Raw genomic sequence first — 18170 nt, 5'->3', positions numbered from 1 at the left:
TCTTCACTCTGTGGATAACCTTGTTCCTGCTTCACTGAGAAATGGAAGCCATCAGAAGCAAAAGCTTATGTTGACCCTATTAGCATCTGTACCTGTTTGTGTTCCTGCTTAGGATCCAGCCAGCCTGGAACCCAGGCCCCAGCTCCTGCCACCTACTGGGGCTGCTGGGCCAGCAACGGTCTTCTTTTCTCTTGGCATCAGCTTCTCCCTCCACAGCTTGCCTTTAGCAAACATCCTGCTAATTCTCCCATCCAGAAATAATCTTTTTTAACCCCATGGTCCCTACCAGTGCCATCCCATTTTTCTACTCCCTTTTGTAGCAAGTTCCTCAGCAGGACCCTGTCTGGCTAACTGTCCCTCCCTCCTGTGCACAGCTACTCAGATGCCTTGTTCTCTGGAGCTTCTTCTTACTTTATCCCAACCCATGCTGGAGGGCCCTGGACTCGCTTTCTGCTCTTCTTTATCTGCTATCACCCCTCATGACCTCACTTAGTTGTGTGTCTTTATGTCCCATCTGTGTGCCATCTGTGTGTCCTATTTCATTTCTCTAGCTGGGTTTCTTCTCTAAATACCAGGCCCTGTTTCCATCTCCCACCTCTGGCACCTCTATATGAACATCTGATTGGCAGTTCAAACTTGGTATGTCCAAAACTTAATCCCTGTCCTTCCCTTCCACCAGCCTCTGCCTTTAGTCTTCCCCATGTCCACTGGTGAGAACTCTATCTCTAGTTGTTCAGGCCTGAAATAAATGGAGTCATCCTGGACTTTTCTCTCTCACCCACACACAATCCACTAACATATCAATTTGGCTGCACACTTAAAACACCCCCCAAACCTGATCGCCTGAGCACTTCTAACCCCACATCACCTGCCCCAGTGTTCTCCCGGCTGCCACCTGCCCCCTCCCCCTTTCTCCCTGCCCCAGGAAAAGTCTATTCTCAACATGCAAGCCAGAATGGCCCCTTACCTTCAGGTCCTATGTCCTGCTGTGAGTCCTTCATGATGATCTGTGTCCCCCAGGGCCCTTCCTCAAATACCTGGCACATTCCTGCCTCTGGACTCTGCCCTGGCTGCTGACCCTTCCACTCAAATATCCCCATGACCAGACCCCTCAATTTCTCGAGGTCTCTATTCAGTTTTGGCCTCTCAGTTAGTATGACCTTGATGGCCCCTTCATGAAGCTCTACCCAGGCACTCCACTGTTGCTGTTACTCATCACTTCCAAACATGACGTTTGTTGCCTGTCAACCTCACTGAATGTAAATTCAACTGAATGTGGGTTTTTCTGTTATGTACACTGATACCATTATCTAGAATAATGCCCAGCACATGGCAGGTACTCCACCATTTGCTGAACAAATGAAGTATTCTGTAAGCCACCAAACTGCTTTATTACTTTCTCTGTTTATAGTTTTACTTCTCTAACTTCTGTGGAATAGGAAAGCATATGTCACTAAGAAGTCATCAAGCTTAGCTTGGCATTTTATTTTATTTTATTTTTTTATTTTTTTAAAGTTTATTTATTTTTGAGACAGAGAGAGACAGAGCATGAACGGGGGAGGGGCAGAGAGAGTGGGAGACACAGAATCGGAGGCAGGCTCCAGGCTCCGAGCCACCAGCCCAGAGCCCGACGCGGGGCTCAAACTCACGGACCGCGAGATCGTGACCTGAGCTGAAGTCGGACGCTTAACCGACTGAGCCACACAGGCGCCCCTAGCTTGGCATTTTAGACTCCAGTGGTACCCATGCTCACAAGCTCACAGGCCCCTTGAACCCTGTGACTCACTAAGTTCCCTCCAGTCCTTATTGTCCACTCAGTGAGAGAGGCTGGGGCTTGAGTTCCATGGGAACAGTACTGCTGAGCAAAATCAAACCTTTAGTCTGCTATGCTGACCCCACTAGGTATGACCACACAGTTCCAGGACTCCCATAAGCAGAGGCCCAGGCCCCAAACACACTGATGTGTGTCAACCACTTGACAGTGAAACTTAACTATGACACTGACACGGACAGCTCCCACCCTTCAAAGTTCTCCTGGGGTTCCCTCCCCTGGACTGTCATATGTCCTCTGTCTCTATGGCACCTGATAATCATACCCTCTGTGGGCCACACACTCTGGGCGACTGGGGTATAGGCTGTGGCTCTGCCATGACTGGGTCACAGTGTTCCCAGCAAGTTACCCAATGGTTATCCACATGTGCAAGCCACTGTCTGGGCTTCTGAAGGTCCAAGGACCCAAGAGAAGGGGGCGTACTCCTTTTGTGTTAAAACCCCATTTGTGTTAAAAACACAAATACCAGCCAGCAGTGAGGTCCAAGAGATCTAACATACCAATATGATTTATGGACAGCATATGGATTTATGTCTAGCACATGAAAAGGCTTTCCCATAGAGACAGTGCTTCGTATGCCTACCCATGGATGTGATAAGGGAATGAGTGTCCCTTTATTTGGAGCATTTAAGTTGCACTAATCATCTCCACTGCCAGTAGAGATCACTTCTGGCCAGAGACTAATTACCTGGTAATAGCGTATCAGCTCCTCCAGCTCATCTGCGTGAATGACAATGTGAAGACCACACAGTTGTGCAAGGCGGAACTCCTGCCCATCCACGCATGCAAAGCATACCTATCGGAAGGAAGGCCAGACAGCATGAGTGTTCCCAAGAAAGGGCACAGTGCCACAACAGCTGGCTTCCAGGGATGCAACTACAAATGAAGAAATAGCAGCAAACAGCGTTTTTAAAGTTAGATTCTGAGTAAGTAAGTAACTGAAAGGTGAGCTGTGTGAGACTGGGAGGAACAATAATGACATTTCTAATCTGCAGGCCAAGGGGGTGTTTGAGACCAGAGAGAAGAGGGATCATGAATTACTTCTATACCCTGAGATGTGGAGGTCTCTCTGGGTGACAGGGAAGCAAAGCTGGAATTTCAGGTTTGGGACTTGAAAACAGTTTTACAAAGCTCAAGAATAACTGTCAATGGAGCACAGTAGATCTGAGTACTGTTTATACAGGAGGAGCTTTCATAAATATTTTTTAAACTGAACTTTTGTTTTAGGCATTCTGCAGTATGGGCACTTAATGACAAGCTCCGAGAAGTGGAAGAACCTCTTGGGCTTCTGCTCAAAAGGACTCAGAAAGGGCCTTTAAGCTGCTCTTCTTTCAAGGGCTAAAGAGAGACCTCATACCTATAGGCAGAGCTGGCAGAAAACCCAGAAAAAAAAAAATCACATAACCCAGCAAAAACTGGTCATTACCCTGAGACACAATTGTTACTCACTATTTTTCTTGTTATATAGCACTCACCAGATCTCTCTCTCACATACTCACAGAATGGAATTACACTTGACATTCTACTTACTACACATTTCTCACAGAATACTTGAAACCTCTTCTTCTGTAACCTCCTGTTCATTTTGGTAGCATTGCAATATGTACACTATTTAGCCATGCCCTTGATATTGGACATTTAGGTGGGTTTTAATCTTTTATTAAGTAATACTTCAGAGATTCATTGAAGCTAAATCTTTTGCACTTCTCTTTACAAACATTTTTCTACTCACAGAGGATTCTGATATCATCAGAGAGCTCGCTATAAGACAACATGCCCTACCAATTTACTACAAGAGACCGAAATGCCAACTTACATTGATTATACCACTAATAAGGTCATATGATTTTAAAAAATATTTTAAATTATGATATGACTTCTCATACTGATAATTCCATGCTATTAAGACAACTTCTGGGAGATGATTGGTCGAACACAGTGTTCTCTAGGGCCTTTGCCTCAACCACAAATGCTAGCTTATGAGGGTCTCTGAGCCTTCCTGAAGACTCAGAATCCTACCTGGACAAGGCAGGCATCCAGACACATCCCAGCTGGCACAAGAGTGTGGAGGAAGGAAGGATAAGGCAGGAAGGCCTGGGAGACTAGTGGTCTCCTGGAGACTTCCTATGCTTACCTCCTTCCACGTCCGGGTGCTGTTGGCTTTGCGGCTGCTGTCCACGGCTGCCTGATACTCTCCAAGGTGGACCAGGGTGGAAGCCAGGCGGGCAAAGTTAGAAACACTGCTGTAGAGCAGCTTGGCAGCCTCATACATTCCTTCCTCGTAACAGCGGTCTCCAACCTATGAACAACCGAGTAGCTTTCTGAGCCCTTCTTAAATGGTAAGATTCTCTAGAGTTGGTTTAAAGTTTCTAAGTGACAGGGGTGTTCTCAAAGAACACAGGTGTTTTGTTTTCAAAGAAGATGAGTATCTTTCTGATTACACAGCAGCCTGGGCCACCACAGAACTTCTGAAGAAGGAAGTGTGCCACTGAGCCTGTGGTCTCCACCTACCTGCTCCTGTGTATACTGGCTGTCATCTCCCACATCTGTACCCCAGTAGGCCTGGCCTCAGAGCTGTGCTCCTTGCTGCTTCAAGGCCAGTCCCCTCCTCCCCAGTAACAGCTGCCCACCAGAGAATAGCCTGCCAGGGATCACACACCAGCCCTCGTTCTTGCTGTCATCCACAGATCTCCCTCATTTCGAGACAGCTTTAGCTTTCTTTGACTACCTCTGCTCTGAGGACCTGTGTTCCTCATGACAACAGGGGGTTACTATCAGGTGCCACCCCTGGGAAGCCTAGCACAAGAACCCATTCTCTGCCTGCCACCTCCCTTTCTTTCCAGCTCACCGCCTCCAGCACCCCACCACTCCCATCTATACCCTGCCAACTCTCCTCCCAGCTTGCCAGCTGTTGGCAAGCCATGTGACTCTCCCCTCACTCCCTTGGTTATACTTGGCTTTGTTCACTCAGTCAAACCCCAGTCCTATTCAGAGTGGTTCTCTGTCAACTCCACACCTGGGACTGCAGAGCTAAATTCAAACAACTGAACCCCAAAGTGCTGCCCAGGCTCTCTTCAATTTATGACAGTGATCCCAGAGGAGCTCCCAACACTAGCAATTCTCAACCCAGGTACTTACTCCTTGTACACCATTTCCTATCTCCCCTCCCCAAATCCAGCAGCTCAAGCTGAGGAGACAGACACAACCAGAAGAACCCTTCCATAAGCACTAGGACTGAGCCTTTCCCCTAGCTGCATCTTTGGCCTTCACCTGGCCACCAAATCCAACTCCATTGTGCACATGACCCCAGCCCCTCTCCTCTGTAACCCCTGGCAGAGATTTCTCCCTCTGTACTAAATCACTCCTACAACCTTAAGGAATCACTTGTTTTCCCCAGCTCCAAACCAAACCAACCAATCTTCACTGAGATCTGAGTCCAGCTATCAGCTACCATTCTACTTCTACTCTTTCCTTCTGAGCCACATTTCTTAGAAGAGATGTTTCTTAAGAGTTGTTCCCAGTTTCATTCTGTCCTCTTGGGCTTCTGCAATTAGGCTCTTGCTGACTCCCTAACAGGGTCACCGCTGCTGCATCTCCAGCTCAGGATGCACAGCATCTGGCTTACCCATCACTCTCCCTGACAGACCCCTACTTGCTTCCCTGTGCAACCCCTTGCTTTTGTGTCCCCACTCCCAGCCACTTTCCAGCTCAACTTTTCCCTGTTGGGGTGCCTGGTCTCAGGCCTCAGCCTCTCCCCACTGCACAGTGTCAACTGCACACTGAAGGCTGCTACATTTATAGCTCTTGTCCCAAACTCTCCTTGGAAATTGTACTCCTGTACCCAGTTGGACAGATGCCCATGGAAGCTGAGATCGAACTTGTCTGCATAAGTCCTGACTGCCCCCAAGGCAGGCTCCTACATGGCCCCCACCTCAGTAGGCACAAGTCCATCTGTCCAGGACTGTCTCATGCCCCACATGGCATAGTTGCCTCACTTCCCCTTCTCAGTCACACTCCACCAGCTACCCAAGCTTACCACCAGCTCTCTGTCACTCACCTTAACTCATTTCTCTGAGTGGCCATTGATTCTGGCCTGGGCTACTGAACAGCCTCTTATCTCTCTCACTGCCTCTGACTCTGTGCTTCAGTCTGTTTTCAGGACAGCAACCAGAGGAGTTCTATTAACCCTTAAGACCAGATCATGGTCTCCTCTGCTCAGAGTCCTCTGGTCTCACCCAGAGTGGAATCCAGAATCCTGCTGGTGGCCCACAAGTCCCGACACGTCATGCCAAAAAACCACCTCTCCCCTCTTTGGCTTGAACTGTGAGCCTGTGTTTGACTGTACTGCCTCAGTCACCTGGACTACCTCTGCTCCTGCAACACACGCAAACACTACTCAAAGCACCCCTGCACAGGCCGTTCTCTCTGCACTCAGGTCTCCTCCCCCAGAGGGATGCAGACTCAAGAATTCACCTGCAGGACACCTTCCTAGCCACCTGTCTAGAAGGGCACTGCCCACCTTACCACATCACCTGTTCTACACTGCCCACCCCCCTCCCTGCTGCACTTTTCTTCTAAACACATACCATTTAACACATCACAAATTTCTCAAATGGATCTTAAGATCCACAAAGGGAGAAATCTGACTACTATTGTCACACCTGCATCCACAGTCTCTACCCTGGCACATGGCAGATGCTCAAGAAAAGTTTGTTGAATGGATGGATTAATGAAGTGTTGTGTCAAAGTGTATGATCCTTTAAGACTGTTGTTACTACCAATTTATAGACAATCCAGGGAAAATGAGTTAGTTGACATCATGGGAATGTAGTCACCAGAAGCCAGACTGTGGGAAACATAAAAACAGGTGGTGGGCTGGATCTGGCTGAAGCGTACTGACCCCACCTTGGAGGACTGTGGAAGGCAGGGAACAGGGCCTTAGGGACGCCATGAACAGAGGCGAAGAACAAAAAAAGCCATCTGGGCTTCCCAGTCTGGCCAGCTTCCAGTGGGAAATACCTTCTGTGTGACCCAGGGCAGCATCTCTGGCTATGATATACAATAGGCTCACTAGCCAGGAGAATTCTATTATGAATTCAGAGGGAGATTCTGGACAAGGTTTCATTTTTTCTTTTTTTTATGAATATAATTTATTGTCAAATTGGCTTCCATACAACACCCAGTGCTCATCCCAACAAGTGCCCTCCTCAGTGCCCATCAGCCATTTTCCCTCTCCCCAAATCCCTCATCCACCCATCCACACCACTCTCTGTATTTAATAGTCTCCTGTGGTTCGCCTCCCTCCCTTTCTGTTTGTATTTATTTTTTTCCCCTTCCCTTCCCCCATGGTTTTCTGATCAGTTTCTCAAGACCCACATATCAGTGAAAACATATGATATCTATCCTTCTCTGACTGACTTATTTCACTCAGCATAATACCTTCCAGTTCCATCCATGTTGCTGGGGACAAGGTATCATTTTCTAATACCTTTATTAATTTTCTGATCATAAAGGTAATTATAAAAGTTATGGTCACCGATTAAAACAAGACTTGGCAAACACAGGCAAGTGAAAGGAAATGGAATAGTACTGCCCAATCCGTAACCCTGAGTTCTTCACTATCACCACCTGGGACATTTTTCTAGGCAGGTAGATACGTTCATCATATTGTACATGCAGGATTTCACTCAGCTGGAACTTACTTTGAAAGGTTTTTCTATCACAAACAAGGCTCTAAATACTTGTAATGGCTGTATTATATTCCACTGGTGGATGTTGTTTACTTATTTTTTTTTGGACACTGGCTTTTAATTGTTAATAGTATAAATCATGCTGCAATAATTAAGTATTTATATGTAAGGCTCTGTGGGTCTTTTCTTCTTTCTTTGGATTTATTTTTACATCTAGACCTATGAGGCCCATGATTAGGAATATACATATATTTAAAACTTTTATGCATTAGATGAACTGATACTTTCCTTTGTGCTTTCTTCCACTGCTTATATTCTTAAAAATTCCTTCCTTACACAAAGATTCAAATAAATGTTTAAAACTTTTTTTAAGGAAAAAACTTCTCAACTTTTTTTTTAACATTTTTATTTATTTTTGAGACAGAGAGACAGAGCATGAGTCAGGGAGGGGCAGAGAGAGAGAGAGAGAGAGAGAGAGAGGGAGAGGGAGACACAGAATCCAAAGCAGGCTCCAGGCTCTGAGCTGTCAGCACAGAGCTCAATGTGGAGCTCGAACCCACAAACCGTGAGATCATGACCTGAGCTGAAGTTGGATGCTTAACCGACTGAGCCACCCAGGTGCCCCAAAACTTCTCAACTTTTACCTTTCATCTGGAATTTTAACTATAAAATTACATGATGAACTTTTAAGCCCTTTTATTTTTTTTTTTCAACTTTTTTTTTTTTTTTTTTTAATTTATTTTTGGGACAGAGAGAGACAGAGCATGAACGGGGGAGGGGCAGAGAGAGAGGGAGACACAGAATCGGAAACAGGCTCCAGGCTCCGAGCCATCAGCCCAGAGCCTGACGCGGGGCTCGAACTCACGGACCGTGAGATCGTGACCTGGCTGAAGTCGGACGCTTAACCGACTGCGCCACCCAGGCGCCCCTTTAAGCCCTTTTAAAACCCCAACCTAATTTCCAGTTAATTGGTTCTTACTCTGAATTAAAGAATCAAGAGTCCACTTTTGTGTTATTTCAGTAAAGTGTGTGTTTTCTTTTAAGAGGGGTTAGAATACATTCCATTATCCCTTCATCTCTATCACTTTTTCTAGGGGTAACACTTTACCTGAGGAAATAGCAGACTTTACAGTTCTTTAGATCTTTTTTTTATTTAACATTTTTCCTTAAGTTGAGTTTAAACATTTTTGTGTTATTCATTTTTTTTTTTTAAGTTTATTTATTTTGAAAGAGAGACAGAAAGGGAGAGAGAAAGGACAAGTAGGGAAGGGGCAGAGACAGAAGGAGAGAGAATCCCAAGCAGGTTCTCTGCTGCTCTCACAAACCATGAAATCGTGACCTGAGCTGAAATCAAGAGTCAGATGCTTAACTGACTGAGCCACCCAGGCTCCCTGATGTTATTCCTACTTTAAAAAATATTTTTGGGGTGCTTGGGGGGGGTGCTTAGTCAGTTAAGCATCTGACTTCAGCTCAGGTCATGATTTCACGGTTTGTGGGTTTGAGCCCCGTCGGGCTCTGTGCTGACACCTCAGCAGTCCTGACACTGCTTTGGATCCTGCATCTCCCTCTCTCTCTGCCCCTCCCTTGCTCATGCTCTATCTCAAAAAAATAAACATTAAAATTTTTTTTAAAAATATCTTTGGGGTGCCTGCGTGGCTCAGTCGGTTAAATGGCCAACTTTCGTTCAGGTCATGATCTCACGGTTTGTGAATTCGACCCCCACATCAGGCTCTGCACTGTCAGTGCCTGATTGGGATTCTCCCTCTCTGCCCCTCCCTGACTTGTGCTCTCTCTCTCTCTTAAAATAAATAGACTTTAAAAAATATTTTTCCCATTATGTTATTTGATAATTGCTGACATATGGAAAAGCTATTAATTTCCAACATATCTGTTTTACCTGGCCAATTGCTCAGTTCAATTTGCTCTCCAGCAAGAATAGCTAGAACACTGGCACATAGTCCTGACACTTTCTTCTCTAGGAGAATCATTCTGATGTGCACAGCCAGTGGCCTTAACTCCCATACCAGTGACAGTAATAAAGGACTTAATTCACTGTGTGGCATATTTGAGCCACTCTAGGGAGAAATCCCTGAACCTATGTGCAGCAGTTCATGGTCCCCAGGGCATGACCTACCTGTTGGATGTGGGCATTGTTGGGTCCATTAATACAATCTTCTAACTCAGACAGGCGACCAGTTTTAGCCAGGGCAAAAATAAGTTCAGTCTCTATATAGGATTCACGGCCCTTTTTCCTGGCCATCTGTAGGAATTTCACCAGATCTTCCCAATTGTCTAAAGACAGAAAACAAAAATAGGTTAATTCAGAGCTGCTAAATTTAAACAGGAGGCTCAATTCCTCCCATTCTGTCCTCAGCTAAGACGTTTACATTCCCACTCTGCTCTAGTGAGGGCTTGGGCTCCAGATAAGGTCTAGAAGGATTTGTTTGCCTGATAAGTAGAACTCCATCCCAGGTGGGAGAAACACAAAGGGCAGAACCACATGGGGGCTGACCCTGAGGATGGGGACCTGCATTTCACCAAGTAAAGACCTCACCAGGAAACAGGATGCTTATTCCAGCCCCTGGAGAAGTGAGCACCACAGTCAACTGCAAAGGCCAGAAGAAGCTCTGGGTCTAAGTTTCTGACCTTAAGATTACCACGATAATGCTATCCATTGTGCTTAAACTGTCTAGTCAACCAAAGAGCTAGTACCTAGTTAACATTCAACTGAAGAGCTAGTGTCATTAACAGAGTTTAACAGTTATTTCAGGTTCTTTCGAAAAATTTTCATTCAGCAGTGTCTCCAGTATCTCTGGATGTATAATATGTGCAAATTCCTGGGAGGGTGACATCCTTGTCTTGCCAGGCTTCACACCAGTGAGAAGCAGAGCCCTGGGGAGAGGTTAACTTACTGCTCCTACTGGCTGCCTGAACGACTTCCAAGTAAGAGGAAGGGTCGTCAGCTCTGATGTAGGAGTCGATGGCTTCCTTCACCAAGTCTTTCTGGAGCTGGGCGCAGGCCAGCTGACTCCACACAGCAGGTTCATTGCATCTCTCCGCAAACTCGTATGCTCGGTCTAGGTTTCCAATGTGCTCAATCAGGACCTAGGGGTTACACAAGAGGGTTCTCGTTCTCCACAACACACAGTCAGCTCCATGGAGCAGATGGATTTTTGTTTAGTTCTACATTTTGCCTAAAGCTGCGTGACCATTTCAATTCAGTCCAAAGCAACTGGGCATTAAGTATTTCTTAGATGATGAATGGAGGGAAAGGACAAGATCTATTATATAGGAGGAATATGCCATGCAGAGAAGAGACACTCCAACGAAAAGGCATAAAGAAATGGACAGCCAAGCTAAGCTTTTTGGGCCAGGAAGAGGATATGGAAGTTGCCTCCTGATCCTGGTAAGATAGTACAATGGGGCATATAGGGTGGAAAAAGGCTCAAAGAGCTACTATAGGGAGTGAGATAGCTCATCAGGCAGAAAACAGGCTTCAAAAATGAACTATTGGGACCTCATTAAGATAAAAATCTTCTGCACAGCAAAGGAAACAATCAGCAAAACTAAAAGGCAGCTGGTCCAATGGGAGAAGATATTTGCAAATGACATATCAAATAAAGGGGTAGTATCCAAAATCTATAAATAACTTATCAAACTCAACACCCAAAAAACAATTCAGTGAAGAAACGGGTAAAAGATATGAATAGATACCTTTCCAAAGAAGATATCCAGATGGCTAACAGACATGTGAAAAGATGCTCAACATCACTCATCAACAGAGAAATACAAATCAAAACCACGATGAGAGACCACTTCACACCGTCAGAATGGCTAAAATTAACAACTCAGGCAATGACAGATGTTGGCAAGGATGCAGAGAAAGAGATAACCTTTTGTACTGCTGGTGGGAACGCAAACTGGTGCAGTCACCCTGGAGAAAAGTACGGAAGTTCCTCAAAATATTAAAAATAGAACTACCCTACAACCCACCAATTGCACCACTAGGTATTTATCCAAGGGATACAGGTATGCTGTTTCAAAGGGGCACATGCACCCCAATGTTTATAGCAGCACTACGGACAATAGCCAAAGTAGGGAAAGAGACCAAATGCCCATTGACTGATGAATGGATAAAGAAGTTGTGGTATACACATACATACAATGGAATATTACTTGGTGATCAAAAATAATGAAATCTTGCCATTTGCAACAGCGTATGTAAAGCTAGAGTATATTATGCTAAGTGAAATAAGTCAGAGAAAGACAAATATATGATTTTACTCATATGGAATTTAAGATACAAAACAGATGAACAAAAGGGAAGGGAAGCAAAAATAATATAAAAACAGAGAGGGAGACAGACTGTAAGAGATTCTTAAATACAGAAAACAAACTGAGGGTTGCTGGTAGGGTGTTGGGTGGGCACAAGGCTAAAGGGGTGAGGGGCATTAAGAAGGACACTTGTTGGGATGAACACGGGCTGTTACACGTAAGTGATGAACCACTAAATTCTATTCCTGAAATTATTATTACACTATATGTTAACTAACTTGCACTTAAATGAAAAAACAAACAAAAAAACAAGAGAACACAGGCTTGAAGGACAGTCTGGAGGGCTGGGGTACAGCAGTTGCCCCTCCCCACCCCATATAGATTTGATCTCACAGCAAGGCCACAGACCATGTATGAACCAAAAAGGGGGGCTTATAGATCTGAGATTTCATAAGGAGATACAGAAAAATGGTAAGGGAAGAGGCAAGGACATAGAGAATTTTGGTAAGACAGCAACTAAAGTGATCTGTCCTGTGGTTTACAATCCATTTGGAAATAAAACCAGAAAAGGCCAACAGACTGGGAGGAAAGGGAGGAGGGTTAAGGGAAGGGCTCTTGGTGGGGTTGAAAACGGGCAGGAGGGCTGGCAGGACTGCTCTAGGGAGTTGAGGCAGCAGAGGGTGAAGAACTGCAGCAGTCACATGTGAGGGCCCCTGACAATCAGAACACCTCAGTCACCAGGGCTGACCACACAACCTTGCATCAGGTACCCAAGTCTAGGGGAATGACCAGGAAGTGGGGATAACTGCCAGACAGCAGGAGCACCCAACAGAGAAGAAGCCAACAGGCTGGGAAGATGGGTTACTGTTGAGGAGCAGAAAAGAGCACAAGAATCTGAGAGACATATCGGACAACCAGAAGGCACTAGGGTTTAACATGAAAGCACTCAGCAGCTCACCTGGATTGCTGATGCATTCACATCAAACTTGCGAAAGATGGCGAAGGCCTCCTCATACAGTGCGCTACTAACGGCGATGTTCGCAATGTCTGGGGCATCGTAGTTGTCCAGGCGGCTGATGTATTCCATGACCCGCGTACGGTCTGCCTTGATGGCAGTCAGGATCAGCAAATTCTGGAGATTCCTGAGAAGAAGGGGTGGTCAGCACAGTATCACAGGAATGAAAGCTGTACACAACACTCTTTCGAAGGTTGACCAGCACAAGACCTCCAATTTAAAAATATTTAAGGGGTGTCTGTGTGGCTCAGTTGGTTAAGTGTCCGACTTCAGCTCAGGTCATGATCTTGCAATTTGTGAGTTTGAGCCTCGTGTCAGGCTCTGGACAGCTCAGAGCCTGGAGCCTCCTTCGAATTCTGTGTCTCCCTCTCTCTCTGCTCCTCCCCCATTCACACTCTGTCTCTGTTTCTCAAAAATGAATAAATGTTAAAAATAAATTTAAAAAAATATTTAAAATACATACACATGATTGGTGAATAGATACAATAGAATATTTATGAAGTATATGTGGTCCAAAGTCTTGAGAAAGCACCAGCTAGGAGAAATCAGAGCACCCCAATCACTGGAGGGCGGCTGTGGGTTCTCTAGGAGCTGCCTCTGCTCCCACTTCACAGATGCCTATTTTCCTGAACTGTGCCTCTATTAGTTCTTTGTGGTTCTTTATAATTCTACCATATAAATTGTGTATATAAACAATATAGGTGGTTTTTCATGTTTTTGAACTTTAATCATACTAAATACATTCTTATAAAACTTGTTTTCTTTTGCCTTATTAAAAATGTGGGAAAAAATGAATGTAATGCATATTAAGAATCATAAAAAGAAAAACAGCATGATCATCATTAATTGATTCAGAAAAAGCATGTGACAAAATCCAACACCTAGTAATGATAAAGACTCTCAGCAAACTAGAAATACAAGGAAACTTCTTCAATCTGATGAAGGCCATCTACAAAATATCCACAGCTCTCAATAGTGAGAGACCAAATGCTTCCCCCTAGGATCAGGAAGAAGACAAGGATATCCACTCTCCCCTCTTTTATTCAACATTCTACTGGAGGCTCTAGTCAAGGCAGTTTGGCAAGCAAAATAAATAAAAAGCATCTAGATTAGAAAGGAAGAAATACAACTGTCCCTATTTGCAGGAACATGATTGATAGAAATTCCAAGGAATCTATAAAGAAAAAAAATTCTAGGACAAATAAGTAAGCTTAGCAACATATCAGGATACAAGGTTAACCATTAAATTAATTGGGGTTCTATATACCAGCAATGTACAACTGTAAACAAAAAAAAACCCTGTACCTATTTACAATAGCTCCCAAAGCATGAAATATTTAGGTATAAATCTAATAAAACATGTACATGATCTAGATACTAAAAAATATAAAATGCTGATGAGAAAAGTTAAAGATCTAATGGAGAGACACACTGTATTCACACTAAACATAGTAAAAATAGCAACTGTCCATCCCCAAACTGGTCTATAGATCTCATGCAATTCCAATAAAAATTCCAGGAGGTTTCCCTGTCAATAACAGACAAGGCTAATTCTGAATTTTGAACAAGAATAAAGTTGGGTCTTTGACAAAGCAGGAAAGAATATCCAATGGAAAAAAGACAGTCTTTTCAACAAATGGTGTTGGGAAAACTGGATGGCAACATGCAGAAGAATGAAACTGGACCACTTTCTTATGCTGTACATAAAAACAAATTCAAAATGGATGAAAGACCTAAATGTGAGACAGAAAACCATCAAAATCTTAGAGGAGAATACAGGCAGCAACCTCTTTGACCTCAGCTAGAACAACTTATTACTAGACACATCACTGAAGGCAAGGGAAACAAAAGCAAACATGAACTATTGGGACTTTATCAAGTTAAAAAGCTTCTGCACAGTGAAGGAAACAATCAACAAAACTAAAATGCAGCCTACAAAATGGGAGAAGATATCAGGAAGTGACATATCTGATAAAAGGTTAGTATTCAAAATCTATAAAGAATTCATCAAACTCAACACCCAAAAAACAAATAACCCAGTTAAAAAAATGGGCAGAAGACATGAATAGGCACCTTTCCAAAGAAGACATCCAGATGGCTAACAGACACATGAAAAGATGCTCAACATCACTCATCAACAGGGAAACACAAATTAAAACCACAATGAGACACTACTTTACACCTGTCAGAATGGCTAAAATTAACAACACAAGAAACAATGGGTGTTGGCAAGGATGTAGAAAAAGGGGAACCCTCTTGCACTGTTGGTGAGAATGCAAACTGGTGCAGGCTCTCTGGAGAAAGCATGGAGGTTCTTCAAGAAACTAAAAATATAATTACATTATGATCTAGCAATTATACCAGTTGGTATGTACCCAAAGGATACAAAAATACACATTCAAAAGGGGTACATGCACCCCAATGTTTATAGCAGCATTATCAACAATAGCCAAACTAGCAGATGTGGAGTGATGGGCATTGAGGAGGGCACCTATTTGGGAGGAGCCCTGGGTGTTGTATGGAAACCAATTTGACAATAAAATTCATAAAAAAACAAAACAAAACAAGAGCCAAACTAGGAAGAAAGCCCAAATGTCCACTGACTGATGAATAGATAAAGAAGATGTACTATGTGTGTGTGTGTGTGTGTGTGTGTGTGTGTGTGTACGCGTATATCTTTTATATACACATGCGCGCACGCGTGCGCGCACACACACACACACACACACACACACACACAGAGGAATATTACTCAGGCATCAAAAAGAATGAAATCTTGCTACTTGCAATGATGTGGATGGAGCTAGAATGTATTATGCTAAGTGAAATAAGTGAATCAGAGAAAGACAAATACCATATGATTTCACTCATATGTAGAATCAAAGAAACAAAACAGATGAACGTATGGCAAGTGGGGGGAAAAGAGAAGAGAGGGAAACAAACCACAAGAGACTCTTAATGATAAAGAACAAACTATGGGTTGATGGAGGGAGGTTGGTGGGAGATAGGCTAGAAGGGTGATGGGTACTAAGGAGGGCACCTGTTGTGAGGAGCACTGGGTTTTATATGTAAGTGATGAATCACTGAATTATACTCCTGAAACCAATACTGCACTGTATGTTAACTAAAATTTAAATTAAAAAAAAGAATAAAGTTGGAGGAATCACACTACACGGCCAAGTGATTTTTGGCAAAGATGCAAAAGGAATTCAATGCAGAAAGGACCCAACAAATAATGCTGGAATGACTGGATATCCACATGTAAAAAAATGAACCTCAAGCTTAACTTCATACATTGTTGGATGCCGGACCATAGATTTAAAGGTAAAATGTAAAACTATAAAACTTTTAGAAGGAATCCAGAAAGAATCTTTGACCTAGGATTAGGCACAGAGTTCTAAACACCAAAACACAAACCATAAGAGAAAAGTTTATGACGTGGACGTGATCAAAATGGAAACTTTTAATCTGCAAATGGTGCTATTAGGAGAATAAAAAGACAAGCTCCACACTGGGAAAATATACTTGCAAATCCCATATAAAACAAAGGGCTTGAATTCAGACTGTTTAAAGAACAAAACTTGGGCGCCTGGGTGGCTCAGTCGGTTGAGCAGCCGACTTCAGCTCAGGTCATGATCTCGTGGTCCGTGAGTTCGAGCCCCGCGTCAGGCTCTGTGCTGACAGCTCAGAGCCTGGGCCTGCTTTGGATTCTGTTTCCCTCTCTCTCCCTGCCCCTTCCCTGCTTACACTCTGTCTCTCTCAAAAATAAATAAACATTAAAAAAAAATAAAGAACAAAACTTAACACTGAAAAACCAAATAACCCAAATAAAAAAGAGGTGAAAGATTTAGAGACTCTTCACCAAAGAGGATATATGGATGGCAGGTAAGCACAAGAAAAATTGTTTAACATCATTACCCATCAGGGAAATGCAAATTAAAACCACAATGACATCCTGCTATACACTTATTAGAATGGCTAAAATTAAAAATACCATTAATACCAAGTGCTAGTGAAGATGTAGAGCAACTAGGATTCTCTCACACTGCTGGTAGGAATGCAAAATGGTACAGCCACTCTGGAAAACAATAGTTTAGCAGCTTCTTAAACAGTTAAACATACATATAACAAATGGTTCAGCAACTGCTAGGTATGTTCAAACAAAAATCTGGTCACAAACATTTATAGCAGCTATATTCATAGGCACCCCAAACTGAAAGCAATCCAAATGTCCTTCGATCTGCATATCCAAGCAGATATGCAAACTGTTGTACACTCATACAACAGAGCACTATTCAGCAATAAAAGAGAACAAACTATTGATGCACACAACAACTTGGATACATCTCAAAGGTGTGAAAGAAGCCAGGTCTCAAAAGATTACACAGTATGTGATACCTTTTACATGACATTCTTGGAAAGGCAAAACTAGAATGATAGTGATAAATGACAGATGGTGACTGTCAGGGGTACAGGAGCTACAAATGTAAAGGGCAGCTTGCACAAGTCAGTTTCACAGAGTCAGGGAACTGTTCTGTACCCCAACTATGGTGGTTACTTACATGAATCTAGGCATGTGTGAAATTCCTAGTACTGTACATCCTCACAAAAGGCCAATTTTACTGTATAATAATTAAAAAGAAGCGGGGAAGAAGGGAAAAAAAGTATTAGAAATTAGGTCCAAGATTCACCCATGCTGTTGGATAAGCATTAATTTCCACTGTGACAAGGTACTCCACTGTATGACAGTACCACAGCCCTTTTACTGATGGGTATCTGGACTGCTCTGAGATCTTTGCTACTGGAAACTGTGCTGTTTTGTGCATTCTTGCATATGTCTCCTGATACATGTGAGCTGAGTTTCTTCAGGGTTCAGAACCAGGAGTGGAAACACCTTCTAACATGTACTGCTTTCCAAGAGGAACAAAACATTCCCAACAGGGCATATAAGAGGCCCAGCTGCTCGACATTCTCATCAAGGCTGATTAGGAGAGCTAGATCCCCACTGCTCTGCAGGAGGAAAGGGGCAGTACACAGCGGCCAGACTGTGTTTCCTTGATGATTGATGAGGCTGCAGTCCTGCCTTAGACTCACGGGGCTATCTCTCCTCTTGCTGAAGGACCATTCAAGTGCTTTGCTGAGTTTTCTATCAGGTTGTTATCAGGAGTTTTTCTTTTATTGTATGTTCTCCATGCTAGTTTCTGTTGGTTCTGTATGTTGCAAATGTCATCTCTGCTTGTAGCTTCCCTTTTTCTCATCTTAGTATGATAAAGTTCTTAAGTTTAACATAGTCCTATTTTGCAAGTTTTTCACAAATGGTCTATATATTTTTGCAACTGACTTAAGCATTCATTAGGCC

General features: G+C 43.5%; 1 protein-coding gene across 3 annotated transcripts in view; it reads right to left on the bottom strand.

Annotated features, from left to right (window-relative positions):
• The window catches only part of CLTCL1 (clathrin heavy chain like 1), a 102992-nt gene that overhangs the window by 12623 nt on the left and 72199 nt on the right, over positions 1-18170 (bottom strand). For all 3 annotated transcript variants that reach the window (XM_060612990.3, XM_060612992.3, XM_078435518.2), the window contains 5 exons: positions 12755-12938; positions 10434-10626; positions 9656-9813; positions 3966-4130; positions 2520-2627 (listed from right to left, as the gene is read on the bottom strand). In XM_060612990.3, the coding sequence (XP_060468973.2) occupies positions 2520-2627; positions 3966-4130; positions 9656-9813; positions 10434-10626; positions 12755-12938 (808 nt within the window). The remainder of the gene's footprint in view (positions 1-2519; positions 2628-3965; positions 4131-9655; positions 9814-10433; positions 10627-12754; positions 12939-18170) is intronic.

The sequence above is a fragment of the Panthera onca genome, chromosome D3, assembly GCF_046562875.1.
Source record: "Panthera onca isolate mPanOnc1 chromosome D3, mPanOnc1 haplotype 2, whole genome shotgun sequence".
In the NCBI taxonomy this organism is placed as follows: Eukaryota; Metazoa; Chordata; class Mammalia; order Carnivora; family Felidae; genus Panthera; species Panthera onca.
The sequence above is the reverse complement of the archived record's forward strand: the minus strand, read 5'-3'. Positions and strand labels throughout refer to the sequence as shown.